This window comes from Hyperolius riggenbachi, chromosome 6 (assembly GCF_040937935.1).
Source record: "Hyperolius riggenbachi isolate aHypRig1 chromosome 6, aHypRig1.pri, whole genome shotgun sequence".
Lineage (NCBI taxonomy): Eukaryota > Metazoa > Chordata > Amphibia > Anura > Hyperoliidae > Hyperolius > Hyperolius riggenbachi.
This window is the reverse complement of record NC_090651.1, coordinates 226,581,830-226,603,316: the sequence shown is the minus strand read 5'-3', so window position 1 is coordinate 226,603,316 and position 21,487 is coordinate 226,581,830. Positions and strand designations below refer to the sequence as shown.

General features: G+C 42.4%; 1 protein-coding gene across 2 annotated transcripts in view; it reads left to right on the top strand.

Annotated features, from left to right (window-relative positions):
- Window positions 1-21,487, top strand: part of CEP104 (centrosomal protein 104) — a 152,724-nt gene that overhangs the window by 76,727 nt on the left and 54,510 nt on the right. For both annotated transcript variants that reach the window (XM_068240489.1, XM_068240488.1), the window contains exons 12-13: window positions 17,090-17,263; window positions 20,159-20,335. In XM_068240489.1, coding sequence (XP_068096590.1) covers window positions 17,090-17,263; window positions 20,159-20,335 — 351 coding nt within the window. The remainder of the gene's footprint in view (window positions 1-17,089; window positions 17,264-20,158; window positions 20,336-21,487) is intronic.

The window sequence follows — 21,487 nt, the reverse complement described above, 5'->3', positions numbered from 1 at the left end:
ACAAATATAAATATGCAGTGGCTTATCTAGGTAAAATAGCGCCCATGGCAAACACTGAAATTGCGCCCCCACTCACCAGAACCCCCTGAATAACAGCATCGTACCTCACCATCATAGAGAGAACAACCACTTCAAACAATCAGAACCCCACAGGTCTAGCAAGAGAGCGGCGTTGGTGCCATGGCAACAGGCACCAGCCGGATTTGTACTTTTTACCACCCAAGGCCCACTATCCCCAGCCACCCTCTGACCGAGTGACACCCCACACCCAAACATATACACACTATTTTCACAGAAAACATAGGCAAAACCAACAGCGGCATTCTGCTGCTTTGTAGCAAAACTCAAAGCAGAGGTGGCAATATTAGGATTGGGGGGGGGAGTATCTGTCTGGAACCTTCCAAACATATTCGGCTAGAGCTTATTGAATATGTTCTTGCGGCTGCACTACCATCTATGCAAGTACAGCCCACACCTGCGCAGTAGCACAAAGCCGTTCATGCACAGCTTTTTTTTTCTGTGCATGATTGTCTTCATGCTACTGTGCAGGTGTGGGCTGTACCTGCGCATTGTGTCTGTCAGACTTGTCTGATCAATGACTATAGATCAGGCTGTATGCCCATATGACTGACCTATAGCCCAGCCCATAACACCTGCACAAACTCCTACCTAGCTTAAAACTACAATAAGTAATATACAGGGCGCTCAACAATAAAATAATAAATAATAATCAAAAGACAGGTTCACATAAGCTGCATGATCTCAGCTTAGCACTTAACACAATGTCCTTTTAGTTCCACATTTAACTATAAGTGTCCACGTCGGCTTCCCTTAATGCCGGAGCCCTTTAAACGTAAAATCTTCCCTGCACAGTTCCCTCAGCAATAGTACAAGGTTATGATCACCGGATTCAATGGCTGTCCGGGTAGGATCAGCAATACACGCCTCTGGCCTTGCCAGTTCACGAATGTACCATACGTATTCCACCTCTGCTCTTCATAGCTCCATGTATGTAAAAAGAAATAACATCGCGATCGTGCAACACTGTATGGTTTTCCCAATATTCCACAACACCACCAGTGCTCTTTAAAAACACTCAAGCACCCAGTGTGCATCCACCGGGATAAAACTTAAGCCTCTCACCAAATGTACTGGCTGACCCAGCACAGAGCAGCATTGAGCGCTTGAGGTATCTATAACGTTCATTTCTCCAATATAAAGGTTCCTAGGACTCAAACAGGCCGCATATAGTGTAACTCTGTCTTTATTTAAAACTTTTAAAATAGTAGTGCACTTACAAATTTTCCATTAAAATGCGCGTATCAAATACAGTTCTCCCGGGCTCATCTAGCATCTGCTTCGCTCCTATGGCTCTGCCCAACTAGTTTCGTCGATATGACTCATCAGGGGCTTGGCTAATAGGAGCTTCCAGACGCTATATGTTGCCTCCCAAGGGTCACATGGTGTGAGCTTTTCAGCAAGTTTACTGGCTGCCGTCTGCCACTTTCCTACAGAGTGGCCGCCATTGGATGACAGAAAACTTCCCTAGCCTACAGTTTTTAAAGTTTTCTGTCATCCAATGGCGGCCGCTCTGTAGGAAAGTGGCAGACGGCAGGGGAAAGGAGAATGCCAGCACACCGCCTACCTACTGGGAGAGGGAGATGGGCTGTATTAAGCTCAGGATCCTAACAGCCATCAGAACACAAAGTCATGCTGCTTCACACTGACCGACAGCACGGGGGTGGAGTTACTAAAGCAGAGACGCACAGAATATATGTTTGGCAGCTTCTGAATAAAAAGCCTCTGCACCTGACTGCCCGCTCCCCGCCCTTCGGCTTGTTAGCAAAGCTGTACCTGCTTTGGGGTGCAGGCATGGCGCCCATGGCCCTGTTGGCGCCTATAGTACGAGCCATTCCTGCACCCCTGTACATACGCCACTGTAAATATGTCTCAATGTGGTTGATTGCTGTATGCAACATAGACGTCCTTGTTTGAGACAGTAAGAAATTTGGGCCTGCACATAATTATCCTATCATGTACAGCCAGTAGCATAGGTTTGCATTATCCTTGTTTGCTCACACCTGAATTAGTATTCAGGTGTGTTTTTTATATAGTATTAGTGGCTTTATATACCATATGAAGTGAAATGCCTCACTGTTCTGTAATTGACATTCAGGCTGCAGGGAAGGTATGTGGTCATTTTAGAAGTAATAGGCCTCCATTAACTAAATATGAAAATAGATCCTGTGGACAGGGAAATGGATGGGTTTGTAGCATATATAACACATAACAACCAGTTACTGTTGAATGAGGAAGACTTTTGTCACAGTTCTTTAGTAATATGTGAACTTCTAGCACATATTTTCATCTACGCCCGTTGTATCAACACTCCAACTGTATAAACACTCATGTCATTTTATAGTGGGGGAGAGCTATGGAAAAAGATTTAGGGAAAAAGTTTGTTTCTTTTTAAGGGGTCACACTTTTGAAAATCGTGTGTGTATTGCTGCAATGAGAAAAGCACATAATGTTTACCTGTGGGTCTGCTCCAATGTGAAAGACCAACTACATTTCAGGAATGGATTTTGGTGCACTTTTTAAAAACTGGGTACATGCACTACTTTTTTAATGCTGCATGGGTTTTGTCATTGAAAATCATTAGCTACTCTAACACTTGCCTCCTTTTAAATGCAGGCAAATGCAAGGAACGCATAATTTGCTTTTGCAGTGCGTTTTTGCATTGTGTGAAATCACCTGTGTGTCTCCAAAATGTGACCCCTGCCAAACTGTACTATTCTAATAGGTTTTTATACATTGTATTTAGTTTTTTAAAAATGTCTATAAAAATACATATTTTTAAATTAGGTGAAGATATGCTACTACAAACAAACAGTTTCCTTTTGGTGGGACAGGTGTGGTTTGCAAATAGAAAAGACAAGGAGCGGACACAGTGATGATTGAAGAGAGACTCTGGGAACCTAGAAAGATACCCCAGTGTGAACCTAGCCTTTAGTCTTTAGGGAGCAAAATCAGTTATGGATTATGATTGATTACATTATTGATCAGGGGAAATATTGACTAGCTCTTGTATATTTAAGTCATAAGTATGCTTAACTTTTAAAACATACTATGAAGAAATATGTAGCGATACAATGATCCTTTAGCGTGTACACTGAAAAAATTCAGCAGCCATTTTGTTTCCTTTGTCATTAGTCATTGAGGTGTTCGTTTTTTGTAGCTGTCATTAACTAAAGTTACACAGTGTGTGGACATAGTGTATGTTCATGTTGTTTTGTGCCGGAGGTTCACTGTGTAACTAGGAACAACATAAAAACATCCATGGTAACTCCTTCATGAAATCTAATACTAAAAACAAACAGAAAACACATAGCCTAATAATTCAGTTTGACAAACTTTGTTAAATATTGGCTCTGTCAATGTAGGAAAACTTTACATGCTGTTCCTGCACTTCAAGACCAGACAGGGTTAATTATGTGAGATTTTTCAAAGCCTGGCAGAAAACTATATCTCTTTTTAAAATGGTTAGCAGTAAATACTAGCGGTAATATCAGTATATCCCCTGCTTATACAAAATCAGGGTTGGACAAAACCTAGGTTATATTTTCCAGACCCATTCTGCCAAAGCGACTTTAATGAGTCAGAGTGACTAATTGAAATAATAAATTCTGAATCTGGGCATTGTGTATCCATGCCGCTGCCATAGCGAAGGTTTTGGAAGCATTGCTTGACTGGATGCGCAGGCTAAGGACCTCCTCAGAGACATCCAGGCCTGTCATACCCACTGTTGTGAAACAAAGGAGCCTAAGATACCCAGTGTTTGCTATTACCGCTGTCTGTTGGATGAAAGTCTGCATGTAGGACCGTGACAATGGTTATGAGAGGGTGAGTAATGCACGAGCTAGTGAAAAATGAACCACCCTTCTAAGAAGCCAGTCTTGGTTTTGTGGAGATGATATCTTAATTATTAACATCTGCCACTGGGATGCTGCAGAGTTTGGCATACATGAGCAGAGGAGATGAGCAAATCGGTGATTAATGTCTGGAAAATAGGGCACAAAAGCTTAAAGGGGACCTGAACTCTGTAGGTCTAGCTTTTCATTTACACAGGCCGTGTTTCACATCAGTAGTAAAACTGTTCCTCTTATTTGCCCTCCCTTCTGTAGTCAGATTTATTTTACATGGCTCTATGTTCCCAGGCCCCCAGTGAGAAAAGATGGAGCCTTTTTAAATTCCATTAGTCCTTTTAAATACAGTATTTATAGATATGTAATCTTCAAGAAGAGAAACTGAGAACCTAAGCATCTAATAACCAATCATTGAGGCATCCTTTTTGTTCTTCCAACCTCCAAATTTCTAATACCAGAAATTAATAGCTGCTTAATTTACTTCAGTGGTTTTTAAGTTTGCCATTGCTACATGTCAAAGCGTGATGCTGAGCTAAAGTAATGGCTGGTTCTTTATGAGCCAAAGCTCAGGAACTAACAGGATGCAGCAGCCTGAAAACCAAATACTGTAGAGTTTTATAGTAAACTCCACGGGACCAGGAAAAGTAGTTTACTATATCAGAATTGGTCATACATTGAATATTTATACAAACACATTCTATATTTTATACAAACGTATTCTATGGGACTTGAGGACTGAGTTTACTATATCCAGAAGTTTACTATCAGAGCTTACTATAACGAGATTCTACTGTCGTCCCCATCTTAGTTGTCTAGATTTAGACATTAAAATCTATCTATCTTTCTTACTTTTTTGGTCCCTCTCCACTGCCCACCCTTACACTGTGAATGACCCCTTCCTACGAACTCCCCCTGTTACGCTTATGTAAAATTTTAAAGTTCCAGCAGTGATATCCAGAGGGCATTAGGTTCAGTTCAATTATTCAGTTGAGTACTAAATACTTGAGCAAAAAGTTACTACCACAATGCATTACTGAAGTTGAGTTAGTTAAAATACAAGTTATTCCTTTGTCTTACAAAATCCTAGTGCTTCTGGTTCTCCAAGCTCCGTACCCTGTAAAACTCCTACTTTCTAAATCCTACAAATAGAGCCATATTACTCCATGCCTTGTACTGATGAAGGCCAACATGGTCTGAAACAGCTGTGTACAAGTCATCCTATACAAGTCTGCACAAGGATGTACATCATGCTGTAGATCAGTGTCTCTGGATGTACACCTCGCTTTTCAAGGACATGAAGAATGATTTGCATAGTCACTAAGTGAGCTGCATTATGAGAATACCTTTTGTGCTCACGTAAAGCGAAATATTTGCAAATGCCTTCTATTTTAAGAATGCAGAATTATACTGTATTTAGCATGCCTAGAGGAGTTTACGCTCGAAATGCATCGAGGGTTAAAGTAGGTATCGACCTGTATATGGCCTACTTAAGTTATTTGAGCCTGCCAGGGGGACAGCCATGTCACACGGCTGTCCCCAGTATAGCGCTGCCTTAGATCGCAGCGCTGTACGGACTAAATAGACGGCATTTTCACCGTCTAACGCCGTTGGTAAACTGAAGGCAGAGCGGAGCTCCGTCATCCTCTCCTGCAAATCCCCGCCCCAGGACTTGACGCCAATTGGCGTTAGGTGGTCCTGGGGCTGCCGCCTTGATCACGCTCATTGGCGTTAGGCAGTCCCCAGAGGGTTAAAGGATACCTGAGGTGACATGTGACATGATGAGATGGACATGGGTATGTACAGTGCCTAACATACAAATAACTGTGCTGTGTTCCTTTTTTTCTTTCTCTGCCTGAAAGAGTTAAACATCAGGTATGTAAGTGGCTGACTCCGTCCTGACTCAGACAGGAAGTGACTACAGATTGACCCTCACTGATAAGAAATTCCAACTATACAACACTTTCCTAGCAGAAAATGGCTTCTGAGAGCAGGAAAGAGATAAAAAGGGTCAATTGTTCATAGATTCTAACTCTGGCATACTTCTGAATGTGTAATTGAGCAAAAACACTAAAAACAGTTACAACTTAAAAGTAGATTTAAACATAAAATAAAACTGTGGAATATCTTAAAATGTTATTTTTAGAAGAAGGAAGTTAGATGTTATAAGGTGTTTATTTTCGCCTCGGGTGTCCTTCAACCTCCTTGCCGGTTATCCCGAGCTCAGCTCGGGGTAACCTGCGCAGTAAGATTTCTCAGGACCCGCTGGACCGATTTGCATAATATTTTTTTTAAGTGCTAGCTGCGTGCATATTACGATCGCCGCCGATTCGCCGCGCCCCCCCCTCCAGACCCCTTGTGCAGCCTGGCCAATCAGTGCCATGCCGCGCTGAGGGGTGGATCGGGATTCCCTCTGACGTCCCGACTTCCATGACGTCGGTGACGTCATCCCGCCCCGTCGACATGGCGACCGGGGAAGCCCAGCAGGAAATCCCGTTCTAAACAGGATTTCCTGCATACTCTGATCGCCGGAGGCGATCGGAGTGGCTGGGGGGATGCCGCTGCTCAGCTGCTATCATGTGGGCTCGCTACATGATTTAAAAAAAAAAAAATTAAAAGAAAGTGCTGCGCTGCCCCCTTGCCGCAGGAATTGGACCGGCAAGGGGGTTAAAGAAGAACTGTAACCAAGGTTTTAACTTCATCCCAATCAGCATGAGAAATCTTTACCTATTCTCAAATACATCACTGGGGGAGCGGAGGGAGGTCTGTATGGCTGGTATTGTGGTCAGACCCCTCCCACAGTGTGATGTCAGGACCTAGGTCCTGACAGTTTCTTGTCTGTGAACAGTGTTGCATTGCGGGAAGCAACCAGTATATATACAGTGGGCTGCGAAAGTTTGGGCAACCTTGTTAATCGTCATCATTTTCCTGTATAAATTGTTGGTTGTTATGATAAAAAATGTCAGTTAAATATATCATATTGGAGACACTCATAGTTATATTTGAGATTGATGATTTGTGAAATAATTGTTTAAACAAAATTAGGCAGGTGCATACATTTTGGCACTACAAAAAATAAATGAAATCAATATTTAGTAGATCCTCCTTTTGCAGAAATTACAGCCTCTAAATGCTTCCTATAGGTTCCAATGAGAGTCTGGATTCTGGTTGAAGGACCATTCCTCTTTACAAAACATCTCTAGTTCATTCAGGTTTGATGGCTTTCAAGCATGGACAGCTCTCTTTAACTCAGACCACAGATTTTCAATTATATTCAGGTCTGGGGACTGAGATGGCCATTCCAGAACGTTGTAATTGTTCCTCTGTATGAATGCCTTAGTAGATTTTGAGCAGTGTTTAGGGTCGTTGTCTTGTTGAAGGGTCCAAAGCTGCGCAGTTTCAGCTTTGTCACTGATCTCTGGGCATTGGTCTCCAGTATCTACTGATACTGAGTGGAATCCATGCGTTCCTCAACTTTGACAAGACTCCTAGTCCCTGCACTGGCCACACAGCCACACAGCATGATGGAACCACCACCATATTTTACTGTAGGTAGCAGGTGTTTTTCTTGGAATGCTGTGTTTTCTTCCTCCATGCATAATGCCCCTTATTAAGCCCAAATAACTCTATTTTAGTTTCATCAGTCCATAGCACCATATTCCAAAATGAACCTGGCTTGTCCAAATGTGCTTTAGCATACCTCATGTGGCTTTGGCTTCCTTTGCATCACTCTCGCATACAGCATCTACTTGTGTAAAGTGCGCCGAATGGTTGAACGCCGCACAGTGACTCCATCTGCAGAAAGATGATGTTGTAAGTCTTTGGTGCTGGTCTGTGGGTTGAGTCTGACTATTCTCACCATTTGTCGCGTCTGTCTATCCGATATTTTTCTTGGTCTGCCACTTCAAGCTTTAACTTGAACTGAGCCTGTGGTCTTCCATTTTCTCAATAAGTTCCGAACTGTGGAAACAGACAGGTGAAATCTCTGAGACAGCTTTCTGTGTCCCTCCTCTAAACCATGATGGTGAACATTCTTTATTTTCAGGTCATTTGAGAGTTGTTTTGAGACCCCCATGTTGCTACTCTTCAGAGAAAATAAAAGGAGGAAGGAAACTTACATTTGACCCCCTTAAATATTCTTTCTCATAAGTGGATTCACCTGTGTATGTAGGCCAGGGGTCACTGAGCTTACCAAGCCAATTTGAGTTCCAAAAATTAATTCTAAAGGTTTTGGAATCAACAAAATGACAACAGTGCCCAAATTTATGCACCTGCCTAATTTTATTTAAACAGTTATTGCACACTTTCTGTAAATCCAATAAACTTCATTTCACTTCTCAAATATCACTGTGTGTTTCTCCTATATAATATATTTAAAGGGACACTATCAATTAACATGCTTTTTTTTTCAATTGAGATAGGAAGTGTTTGGGAAGTGCTGCTAAGTACTGGTGTATACATTTGAATCCTTATCTCTTTGTTTACTGTTATCTAATTCCTTTCACAATTCTCTGAAGGCAGTCTGCTGTAATTCTGATGGCAGAATGAGCCATGAGGTGAGGGGGGAATTCCCTCACAGTGCATCAGTTAACTCTGTGTGTGCAGAGAGCTCAGTCAGAGACAGGTAGAGCTTCCTCTCACAGAGAGCAGAGGAAATGTATCTTATGTGCATCATAAACATTTGTAATACTGTAGTGTGTGAAACCTGATACCTGTTTTCAAATAATCTGCTTCAATATTACACTGTTATTAGCATGTTAAACTGCAGGGATTCACCTCTGCAAATGAGACATTCTAAACGTAGCTAAAATCTACACAATGAATTATAGCTTTTCTCACTGATATTTAACATGAATAGTAGCAAAATGTTTACACAGCTTTTTAGACATTCTTTGTACTTTGTCATTTTAGAACACTTGGGCATTGATAGTATTCCTTTAACTGGCATTTTGATCAACCAATGATTTATACAGGAAAATCATGGCGATTAATAAGGTTGCCCAAACCTTCGCATCCCACTGTGTGTGTGTGTGTGTATGTATATATATATATATATATATATATATATATATATATATATATATATATATATATATATACCGTATATTCCGGCGTATAAGACGACCTGACAACTTTTCCAGTTAAAATATAGAGTTTGGGATATACTCGCCGTATAAGACTACCCCTCTTCCAACGCACACCAAATTAAAATAAAAAAAGCATGTACTGGTGCTGAGTATGAACAGATACTGGTGCTGTACTGTATGTGTTACCCAGTATATAACAGTATATAGTCAATTGACTTGTTGCATTGGTCAACTCTCCTTAAGTAGACTGGTCAGCTCTCCTTGTCTACCTGTTTATCAGAGCGGTATGAAAGAATAGATTGTGCTCCCTCAGCAGGGAGATCTGAGAGGCGGTAACAGGATAGGGTGTATCACCCGGCATCAATGACACCCGGCGTATAAGACGACCCCCAACTTTACAGAAGATTTTCAAGGGTTAAAAAGTAGTCTTATACGCATGAATATACAGTATATATATATATATATATATATATATATATATATACACTGTATAAATATTTATGTATAATTATTATGAATTATAAAAAAATAAGAAAAAAACCTTTAGCCTGTCACATTGTTAGGGAGTGTGGTTATAGATAATGGTCAGTTTTCTTTTCATTTCTTTTTTTCATGTCTGCCAGTAGTAAAGATGATTACATGGAGCCGGATAGTGGCTCAAGCAATATGAACCATCTCACTTCTATTTTTTAATTTCTCACTTCACAGTGTATTGATTTATTTTTGTCCCCTTTTCGCTAAAATTCCTCTGTAAATGAATTCATCTCAGAATGTAACTGGTGCATAAAATCTCTATATGTTGAATTAGTAACAGATTCTATGGGGCGTACACAATGCTATAGCTAAATTCTGTTTTCAAGGCAATAAGGGAAATGGCAGGTTAGCTTTAATTGCTTTTATACATGGAACACTGCAGAGTTTTAATGTGGAAACTGTTATTGAGACACTTGGACGTGTTGAACTCTGGGCAGGTCTCCTGGGTCACTTGAGCTACCACTTGTAGTTCAGGACGCAGGATGCCAGACACTTCCAGAAGTGGCACCTCTTCTCTGATGCCAATGTCACTAGGTACACTTAAGCCGCCTCTGCAATGTGTTCTTAAAGTGATGTAGTAATGCAGCGAACGTTTCTCCTATGACCTATGTAATCACACACCAGCAGTTTCAATTATTGCTGTTAATTTGTAGTTGGGTTCTGCTGAGCTTAAAGTAATCCTGCTATATATATATATATATATATATATATTTCTTCAAACAATGCCAATTGCCTGGCAGTACTGCTGATTTATTTATTTATTTATTTTTTGCTTCAGTAGAATCAGAATCTCACGCCTGAAACAAGCATTATTATTATTATTATTATTTTTTATTTATATAGCGCCAGCATCTTCCGCAGCGCTGTACATAATACAAACAAATAACGGGGAACAAATATACATAAGAAATACAAGACACCGTACAGTCATGACATTGTATAGAATAAATATAGATAGTTGATATGTAGTTGGTACATGTACATATGTTAAAATAACAGCAGTATGAGAAACACTAGGAGGAGGTCCCTGCCCTTGCAGGCTTACAATCTAGAGGGTAGTGGGGAGGAAACAAAAGGGAAGTTAACACAAGGATTAGTGGGTGAGCCAGTGTGCCTTCAGTGCTGCCTATAGCAAATTATAGGCTTGTCTGAACAGGTGTGTTTTCAGAGTACGTTTGAAGGTTTCCAGACTCGTGGCATGACGAACCGGCTGAGGGAGGGAGTTCCAAAGGAGAGGGACAGCCCGTGAGAAGTCTTGGATGCGAGAGTGAGAGGAGGTGACTAGGCTGGAGGACAAAAGGGTCTCCTGTGAGGAACGGAGGGTCCGGGCGGGGAGGTATCTGGAGATTAAAGAGGAAATGTATGGAGGCGATAGCTTGTGTAGAGCTTTGTATGCCAGTGTGAGAAGTTTAAACTGGATCCTTTGGGCAACTGGTAGCCAATGGAGGGATTGGCAGAGAGGGGCTGCCTCAGAGGATCTAGAAGAGAGGTGGATGAGACGGGCCGCAGAGTTTAGTAGGGATTGGAGAGGTGCCAGTCTGCTTTTTGGTAGACCACAGAGTAGGGTGTTGCAGTAGTCAAGATGGGAGATGATTAGGGCATGCACAAGCATTTTAGTTGCTTCTTGTGAAAGGAAGGGATGGATTCTGGAAATGTTTTTGAGATGGAAGTAGCAGCAGGTAGTTAACGTGTTAATATGTGGTTTAAAGGAGAGCTCAGACTCCAGAGTTAGCCCTAGGCAATGAGCTTTGGGGGTTGATGCTATTGGGGTGTTATCTACATTGATTGTGACAATGGGAGGTGGAACAGAGAGCGAAGGTGGAAATATCACAATCTCCGTTTTGCTCATATTGAGTTTAAGGAAGCGGGATGACATAAATGTAGATACAGCGGATAGACATTCAGGGATTTTAGATAGTAGTGTGGAGAGGTCTGGGGCAGAACAATAAATGTGGGTGTCATCAGCATAGAGGTGATATTGAAACCCAAAAGAGCTTATTATCTGTCCCAGGTCATGGGTGTAAATGGAAAAGAGGAGGGGTCCAAGGACTGACCCTTGTCGTACTCCCACAGACAGTGGGCGTGGAGAGGAGTTGGTATTGGCATAGGAGACCATGAATGAACGTCCAGACAGGTAAGAGTTGAGCCAGGAGTGTGCTAGGCCCTTGATTCCCAGTGTTGAGAGGGTCTGGAGAATTAGGGTATGATCAACAGTGTCGAAGGCAGAGGACAGATCTAGGAGTATTGGTACCAAAAATCTGCCTTTGGCTTTAGCAGCTAGGAGGTCATTGGCAATCTTAGTGAGAACGGTTTCCGTAGAGTGTTGAGGGCGGAAGCCAGACTGGAAGGGGTCCAACAGGGAATTAGCAGAGAGAAAGTTAGACAACTCTGAGTAAATGTGGCGTTCCAGAAGTTTGGAGGCAAAGGGAAGGAGAGAGACTGGGCGGTAATTAGAAAGGGCAGTGGAGTCTAAAGAGGGTTTTTTGATTAGTGATGTTATGATAGCTTGTTTAAATAAAAGGAAAAATGCCAGTAGAGATGGAAAGGTTAAACAGTGTTGTTAAAGCACGAATGAGGGGGGAGGAGAGCTGGGGGATAAGATGAGAGAGAATAGGATCTGAGGCGCATGTAGTAAGATTAGCTTTAGAGATTAGTGAAGAAAGACGCTGTTCAGTTAAGGCTGAGAAGATTGTTAGTGGGGAGGAGGTTTGAGTGGGTGAGTGGTTATGTGGAGAGGGATAGTTGATAGAAGGGGAGCTGCCGGGCAGAGACGAAAAAGGAAGAGGTGATTGGACCGGTGAAGAGGGTTGCTTTTGAAAGCTGTTCTGTAGTGTTTCAATTTTGCTCACAAAATATGCTGCAAAGTCTTCTGCAGACAAGCTTGTGGTTGTAGGGGGAGGCGGGGGGTGGAGAAGAGAGCTGAAGGTGTTGAAAAGTTGTTTAGGGTTATGGGATTGTGAAGAAATGAGTGTAGAGAAGTATGACTGCTTTGCAAGTGAGAGAGCGTCCCTGAGCTGCAGCAGCGTGTTTTTATAGTGAGCGAAGTCATCTGCATTGGAGCTTTTCCTCCACTGCCGTTCTGCTGCCCTGGACTGTCTTTTCAGTTGTTTTATGGGTTTAGTCAGCCAGGGCAGTCTGTTGATGCAGCGGGGGCGGAAGTTGGTGAGAGGGGCGGCTGTGTTCATGACAGCGGTGACTGTGGTGGAGTAGTAGATGGATGCTGACTCAGGGTCAGTGTAGGATGACAGGGAGCCCAGGGGTTTTAGAGAGTCAGCTAGGGAGCAGAGGTTGAGGTTGCGATAATTCCTGCATAGGCGTGATGGCTGCACTACGGTAGCTGGAGGAGTCAGGGAGGGGCTGATTGTAAAAGTTATGAGATTGTGATCTGAAAGGGGGAATAAAGAGTTATTAAATGTGGAAACTGGGCAGAGCCGGGTAAAAACTAGGTCCAAAGTGTGGCCATCTTTGTGAGTGGAGGTTGAGGACCACTGGGAGAGGTCATAGGATGAGGTGAGTGAGAGGAATTTTGTGGTAGTGGAACAGTTAGTGTCTATGGGGATGTTAAAGTCCCCAATGAGGGGGAGAGCTGGGAAGGCAAGGAATGGTGATCAGGTTACATCGGTTAATGTGTGTGGAGGAGTGAGGATGGTCAGTGCGGGATGTGGTATTTACCAGAGTGCAGTGCGGTCTATGAGAGGGTCCTGGATTGGGTGATATGTCCCCAGCAGCAAGTAGAAGTAGTAGGCAGAGATGAGAGAGGTGAGGATGTGATTTGTATGTAACAGAGGGCTGTTTAAGAGATGTGGAGGAAGGTATGTGTGATTTGAGAAATAAGAAAAGTTCATGAGAAGAGAGGATGGTAGGAGAGAGGGAGCAATGTAGATGTCATTGCTGGCAGCGGGAGGGGTGAGTGATGTAGGTATTTTAAGTAGTGGTGCTGACAGGATAATGGCTGTAAAAAGGATATTAAACATTTTGCAAGTTGGTGTGTGTATAATTAGGGAAAATAAGTGTCAGAGTTAAAGAGTGCAGGGTAGTTTGTGTGATTTTATCAGGTGTATGTGGATGGATGAAATGAGGGTAGTTCAGGGATTGATAAACATGAGCTGATGGTGGAAGTCAGGGAAGCCAAAGAGAAGAGATCATGCCAGTGTTAGATCAGCAGATGAGCAGCCATGGAGAGTTTTGTGTTTTTTCTCATCTGTTCTCTTTTGGTTTAATTCTGGGCTAATTCTGAGTGTCTTACACACCCTTAAAGATACGACCTTTAAGTATATGCCCTGCTGACCAAAACGGTCTTGCTGACCTTAGAGTTCTACTAATATAGGCCCTAACTGAGTTTGTAGTTAATAGGCAGACTGCTATCAGGTGAGAGTTGGCTGGCCAATTTGTCTCACAGGGGCAGGGCTAGTCAAGCATATGCAAAGGCTCTATTGAATAGCTAAGAAGTAGCAGGAAGTGGCCTAAGTTAATTATGCATACCATTTGAGAAAAAGAGATTAGCAATGCAGGTTTCAGAGGCTTTCAATCAAGCATGTGGTTAGTGTAGGAAGGCATGATGATAATGAAGAAGTCACCTAGCTAAGTTTAAGTCCCCTGTTCAGTCAATGGAGTAGGTAGAGTCGTAGCACTAGAAGACATGCTAGCTTATATTTTATAGATGAACCACAATATCAGCAGGGCAAAGTGTTGTTACTTGCTACCCTCCTCGTACCCCCACAATAGGGCCTGTCGACCTGTGTCTGCATAGAAACTGTGTGGACAATGGGTAGCTGCCATATTGTATTACTGGTATCTAAACACTGTACTGAGCCATTTAGAATTTTTGTTTTTCCATTTAATTAATGCTTCTAAACTTACAGGACAACTGAAGCGAGAGGGATATGGCTGCCATATTTATTTCCTTGTAAGCAATACCAGTTGCCTGGCAGCCCTGCTGATCCTCTCTAATACGTTTAGCCATAGACCCTGAACAAGCATATGCAGATCAGGTGTTTCTGACATTGTCGGATCTGACAAGATTAGCTGCATGCTTGTTTCTTGTGTGATTCAGACACTACTGCAGCCAAATAGATCAGCAGGATAGCCAGGCAACTGGTATTGTTAAACGAGTACTAGAGCTGCTGAAATGAAAAAGTTTTCTACATACCTGGGGCTTACTCCAGCCCCATAAGCTCAGAACACTCCCACGCCACAGTCCTCCACTGCCTGCAGCTCCGGTATCGGGTCCCGTCACTTCTGTCAGTCGGGCCAGTCAGACGTAAGAGAAGTGTGCTCTTTGCGTATCTCTCCGGCAGCCACTGGGGAGATACACAGAGGGTGCACTTATCTTGCGCGATCCGAACATATGCGGCTGGAGGAAGCCCCAGGTATGTAAAAAAAACGTTTTCATTTCAGCAGCTTTGGCTTCCTTTAAAAGGAGATAAACATGGCAGCCTCCATATTCTTCTCACTTCAGTTGTCCTTCAAATGGTTATAGCATGCCCCTTCTCAGCAGTTTCTATACTGCATTACATTGTAACTCTCTTTCATTAACAAGATCATTGCTCCACAAACCATTTTTCAAATGTAATGGCCTCAATTCACTAAGCTTATCTCCTGTCTTTAATAACTCTTCTGAGCTGGTTCTACAGTTATCACTATGGGGACAACTGTAGAAACAGCTCAGAAGAGTTATTAAAGACAGGAGATAAGTTTAATGAATTGAGGCCATTTATTGTCTTAAAATGACCTTGTTCTCATCTCTGGTTCAAAGCTTATCCAAAAATCTGTATAAATAAGCTATTAATGTTTTTAGCATTATAGTATCTCTAGTTCTATAGCAATTACGTGATCATTATGTACTAATCTACTCGGACTCACCAGTTTCTACCAGGATGTTTTTGCTAAGGAATACATTGTTAAATAGTAATTTGGGTTGAAAAAATACAATGTATATACCCATCGAGTTCAATCACAAAATAAGATATAACACTAGCCTGCACCCTTACATATCTGTTACGGTAACTCAGAGAAAGGGCTAATTGGTCCAAGCAGTTAAGTTTTTTTTTTTCACCTAACGGCGAGAAATAATTTCCCGACTCTAGATGGCAATCGGATAAAATCCCTGGATCAACATTGCCTGGAATTACCTAGTAATTGTAGCCATGGTTTTCTTTCAATGCAAGGAAAGCATCTTATGCTGGGCATACACAGCTCGTTTGTGCGCCCGAATCGAGCCCTCCGCGTCCCCGCTCGTCCATGCGGGCGCCCGGATCGATTCCCGCTCGTCCTCGCGGGCACTCCCTTATTTGCGCTTCGTTTCTTCCATTGTCCGCCCGCGGGGATCGAGCGCGGTATTGTATTGATTGGACACGTCGGATATTATCAATCGAGCCATCAGCGGCTCGATTGATAATAAAAAAACGCCCCGTGTATGCTCAGCATAAGGCTGCTTTCCAACTTGTTTGGTGATTCTACAGCAGTGGAGTCTGCCACAAGGTCATCACACCGCATGAATCTGCACTTCATATGACCCTGTGGCAGAGTGTGCAGACAGAGTCATATGCATAGGCCCACCTCCTTTCAGTGACGTACTTGCTGCTGTACCCGTCAGTCCGAGCATGTGCGCCAGTCCATGGTTTACAGTGAGTTTTTTTATTTGTTATTTTTGTTTTTTCAGGCTAGTTGCACACATGTAGTGGTGCGATTGTCCTGCGGCAGGAGAGCCCAGGGCAGGACATTGCACCACACCATTTCACTGTGCATATTACCCTGGGGCAGAGTGCATGACAGTGTAATATGGGTAGCTCCACCCTCCTGCTCAGTGACATACTCTCTGCTGGACAGGAAGTACATCACTGAAGTTTTGTCGCTCTGCACCACGATCCCTCGTTCACACTTACTGTATCACCACAGACTTGCATTGCTGCATAATCCGTCCACTAGGCATAGATCATGCTGAAATGGACTGCAGAGTTTGCAAAAGCCTTGCCTCAGTATTGCTTGTTCCATCGCACCCCATCACGTTGCCATAGTGTGTAAGTCCCCATAGACTTACATTACCCTCGCAATGAGCTGCATTGAAAGTTAAGTTACCCTTTGATTGTCACTCCTTCATAGACTGGTCTGGTATTAGACCATTGACTGTAGCCTTAGTTGGTGCTAATGGGGTTTGTGGTAGAGCTGCATACTATGCAGAATTCATTCTTTAGCAGCTGCCATCAGTTACAACTAATTAAAATCCAACTTGAGTCCTGTCTGCAAGCTCCATGTGACTGCTTTCTGCCCCTGCATTGATAAAGAGGTTTGTGTACTATGCGGGAAATGGCAGGATAAGGCATGGCATGGCATGGCATGGATTCCATACCATGAAGTCCATCCAACTTTGGGGTGCCAGCAGGGCACAGTATAGTTCATTATGGGAAAGTTATGGCGCTGTTATGATTTCATTTTATGCACCATTACCACCAGATGGTATGTACTCACCTGACTATAGGATTGCCCTCAAGTGGAATTTCACTCTTGCCCAAAAAAATGCTGATTTCTGTTTATTTATTTTCTTAGGTATTTCAGGCATCGTTAAGACTGCTGAAAATGATAATTACCCTTTACATTCCCAAACATAAGCTGGGGAAGGGTGAAACATCACATTGTGTTGAGAAGACCCTGCCTGATCTGCTGTCCAGAACTGGGGACTCGGCCACCCGACACAGAGTTGTCGCCTCCAACTTTATTCAGGTTTTGTTTTTAATTTGATTAATACATTATTAGCTTTTTACCTTTTTTTTTGTTTGTTTGTTTTTTGTTTAGTTTTTTTTGTTTAAACAAAGGTTTGTATTTTGATTCTTCTTTTTTTTTTTTTTTTTTTTTTATGCTCGAGACATAGACATTGATGCAGTGGCAGCCTGTTATTTTATACTGCAGAATTGCAGTGAGAGAACAGACTGCAACCATATCTGCTCTTTTCCTGCACATATGATCACTGTATTTGCATGAACTCGTTAGGAGCCTTTGAGATTGCTTATTGTTTGCTGTCATTACATATGCAGAACGCCTACAGTGTACCAGTGGCTTCCATGGCGAGAATGCTGTGGGATCAGTGAGGGACAGCAGTAATCATGTACAGCACTGTAGATCACAGCTGACATCCATTCTTTGTGTTAAAACATGGTAGCAAAGTTGTTAATATGATCTCTAAAGGCCCTGGGGACAAGGAATGATACAGTAATATCATTTGTTTTTGCTTTTTTGTTTTATATAATTTTTAATTGCCAGGGGTTTGAACTCCTCTCTGCGGTCTGAGTTATTCACTTCCTGACTTGACAGGAATTAAAGAAGATTTACCCTGATGGGAACACTGACAATAATACAGCCCAGAAAAGGTTCTGGGACCCACACTATCCAAAACTAAAATAAATAGTTTTCCTGGGGTTTAGCTTAATGAGTAGGGATGGTCATAAATTATTTACTATTTACAGAGTACATAGTCCTGTCACTGTTTTGCAGAGGAGCTCACAATCTAATCCCTATCATAGTCATACGTCCGTAGTCTAAAGACAATTTTAGGGGAAGCAAATTAACCTATCTGTATATTTTTGGGATGTGAGAGGAAACGAAATGCCCAGAGGAGTCCTACACAGACACGGGTAGAATATGCAAACTCCATGCAGATATTGCCCAAGTTGGGATTGGACCAGGGGACCTGGCACTGCAAGGCGAGAGTGCTATCCACTAAATCACAGTGCAGCATATGTACTGTATACAGCCTGAAAATGGACCAATCAAATCCCATCAAGGTTTAATTTGTTTGGTCCATTTTCAAGCCACATAAATTTGCATACAAACTTTACATAATCCTGCATTAACTCAGTTATTTTTATCTCATTGACCATCCCTATTAATGAGGGAAATAATAGAATAAAAAAAATGAAAATTTGGCATTAATCTTGCCAGGAAGGGTCTCGTGAATTAAAAAGATAACTTGCAAAGAACTGCCAGGAACAAGCACTTCTAGCGCTACACTCTGCACTTTGTTTTAAAAAGCCAAAACGATCCTGAGGATAAGATTTTGTTTTTATAATACAGGGACATCCTTATTTGATGATAAACTAATAATTTTCCGTGGCGTTCTGTGTTATTGTTAAAAATGCACAGAAAAGCATGTAACTGCAATTTTGGATACATTGGCAGTTAGTTTAATCGCAGAAAGCAAGCAGAAATAATGCTTAATAAGAAACACAGTCTAAACATTAGTGTTTAAAAAAGCCGAGTCCCTAGAGCGTTTAGTGTGAACAATACTGGCCTTGTTCAGAGATGTGAACAGCTGCCTAAGCCCAGCGGGCTCTGTGATATTAAAGCACAGCTCCGTTATGGAACAGTAACACTTTGTGTGCATGCATTAACTCCCTGCCATAGAGGACCACTGCTGTTATTTACTGCTGCGCTCTTCCAACCTGGAAAAAGAAACATACACGTTTCCTCTCAGCTCAGATGTGTCTACAGAGTTACCGTAATGTAACGCTACAGCCTCCTCGCTCCCAGAGGTGCGCGATTATTTCATAGGCACATTTTGGCTCCAGGATAAGGCATTTGCAATCACACACTCAGAAGACAATGGTGACAGTCATCACATATGCACTTTTCTGCTGGTCAGACATGACGCACTGGAACGCACAGATGCAAAAAAAAAAAATATATATGCTTGAAATTGTTATGTAAGAGGATTAGACTCAGTGGGAATGCTTATTTTTATAAATTGCTGTTAATGGATTTAATTAAAACGATAACTTTAGAATACAGTGGTGACTTTAAAAGGATGCTTAGCATTATATCAGCGGAGCTGTCCCTTACAAGCAGCAAACAATCATTAACCCACAGCACTCAAGACGCGCACAGCAAGCTGGAACACTAGCAGCATTAAGAACAACTAGGTTGCAAAACTATGTGGTTGCATGCAAAAGCATTGTGTTCTGTTCACCAGCGATGAGGTTTTCTCGTATGGTAAGGGGCCCTACTCTACCTATACCATTCAGCAAGCAAGCAAACATTTCATGCTCCTAACCTGGGATTCACGCTGAGGCACTTTCAAGTTTCTACCATTCTAAAGAACACATGCATGCACATAAATCATTCTAAGATCTCCCAGGAGCAGCAAACTGCTCTACTTACACCATCAAATAAATTGGCTGTGCTGGCATAGGGGGCAGGAGAGCTATAGACTTCAGCCAGACCACAATTACTGTTAAGTCATACATGCAAAGAAGGGGAGAGCTATGGTCATCCTGCACAAAGGAGTTTATATATATACTAGCAGACCTAAGCTCATTTAAAAATGGGCTCCAGGTCTGTGTTTTTCGCTGTGTGCGCGCGAACTAAAGGACTCTTGTGAACGGTAAGATAACTGGGCAACACCACTAACAATAGACTGTGAGCCTTAACGATCTCTCCTGTGCCCAGATTTTTAAGGCCATACCTATACTATACACAGAACTCCTCAGCAAATCCTAATAGACTTATAATGAGCACAGTATATGATCGTTTTCCTTCTTGTGTGTCTTATTTAATGTGCCTTAATATTCTATAGTGCTTTTACAATAAGTTGTATAGTAAACATTAAAATGATCTTCCTTGCAGGAGATGGCACTTTTCAAAGAGGTAAAACCTCTTCAGATGATCCCGGTTCAGTTGATTCACCCCCTGAAAGGCACATTGCCATCAAGACTGGCCCTAAGCCAGATAGAGCTAGTGGAAAACCTACTGAAGGAGCTGGGCGTGGACAATTCTGGCTTCACAGTGGACAATGTCATGAAGGTAAGTGCTGGTCAGTTCAGGTCATATAGAAAGATAATATAAAGTTATTAGCTGGTCTCCTTGTCAGGTACTGTAGAAGCACCATTCAGATAAATGCAGGCTATTCATAATTACAAAGAGAACATTTTATGCAAACATGATATTTTGTCTATGATTACCTTCTCTACTACATTCCACTACCTGACAATACATACTGTACATAAAGTGGATATGGTAGAAGAGTATGTTTATGGTTAAGAGCTGTTGAGCTATGACATGCTAAGGAGTTGGTGAACCTATGCATATGTGATCACTTATGCTGTAGTCCGTGCAGCTTTAGCATGGGCAAGCCTGCCACTGAATGCTTATAGTGTTCACTGGTCATGGTAAAGACATTACTTTAAGCCAGTGGTTCTCAAACTTTTTTTGGGTGAGGACGCCCTTGATGGCTTTGAAATTTTTTTTAAGGCACCACTCGCCAAAAACCATTACCGAAATTGCCGGTATGACCCTTATTAGGCAGCATGCCCCTCCAAGCAGTTAATGACTGCCCCCCTCGGGAGCACCTCCCTCCAAATAGCCACTAACCCCCCAGCATTACCCCCTCCAATTAATCAGTGACGTTAGGCAACATCCCCCCCTGAATGAACATGAGGATAGAGAGTCAATCTTGTAGAGCACGTAGACATTTCTCCACGTGGGTCTGCAGTTAGTAACACCCCGTTTAATTTTGCAGTATCACCTCAGCACCAACTCCAGATTGTAAGCGACCCATTAGCTGGACAAACATTTCGTTACCTATCCAGGCCAAGGCGCACCATCACTCCACCCCAATTCCTCTGATGTCCAACTTCAAACATGGCTGCCGGGACTGAAGGGTAATTGTCCGGTAATGCAGCCGCATTGTACACTCACCTAAAGGATTATTAGGAACACCTGTTCAATTTCTCATTAATGCAGGTATCTAATCAACCAATCACATGGCAGTTGCTTCAATGCATTTAGGGATGTGGTCCTGTTCAGGACAATCTCCTGAACTCCAAACTGTCAGAATGGGAAAGAAAGGTGATTTAACCACTTAAGTACCAGCGGTCTCTGCCCCCTTAAGGACCAGACACTGCTGGTACAATACCGACGAAATCCCGATCAATCGCCGCGCATACCCACTGCAAC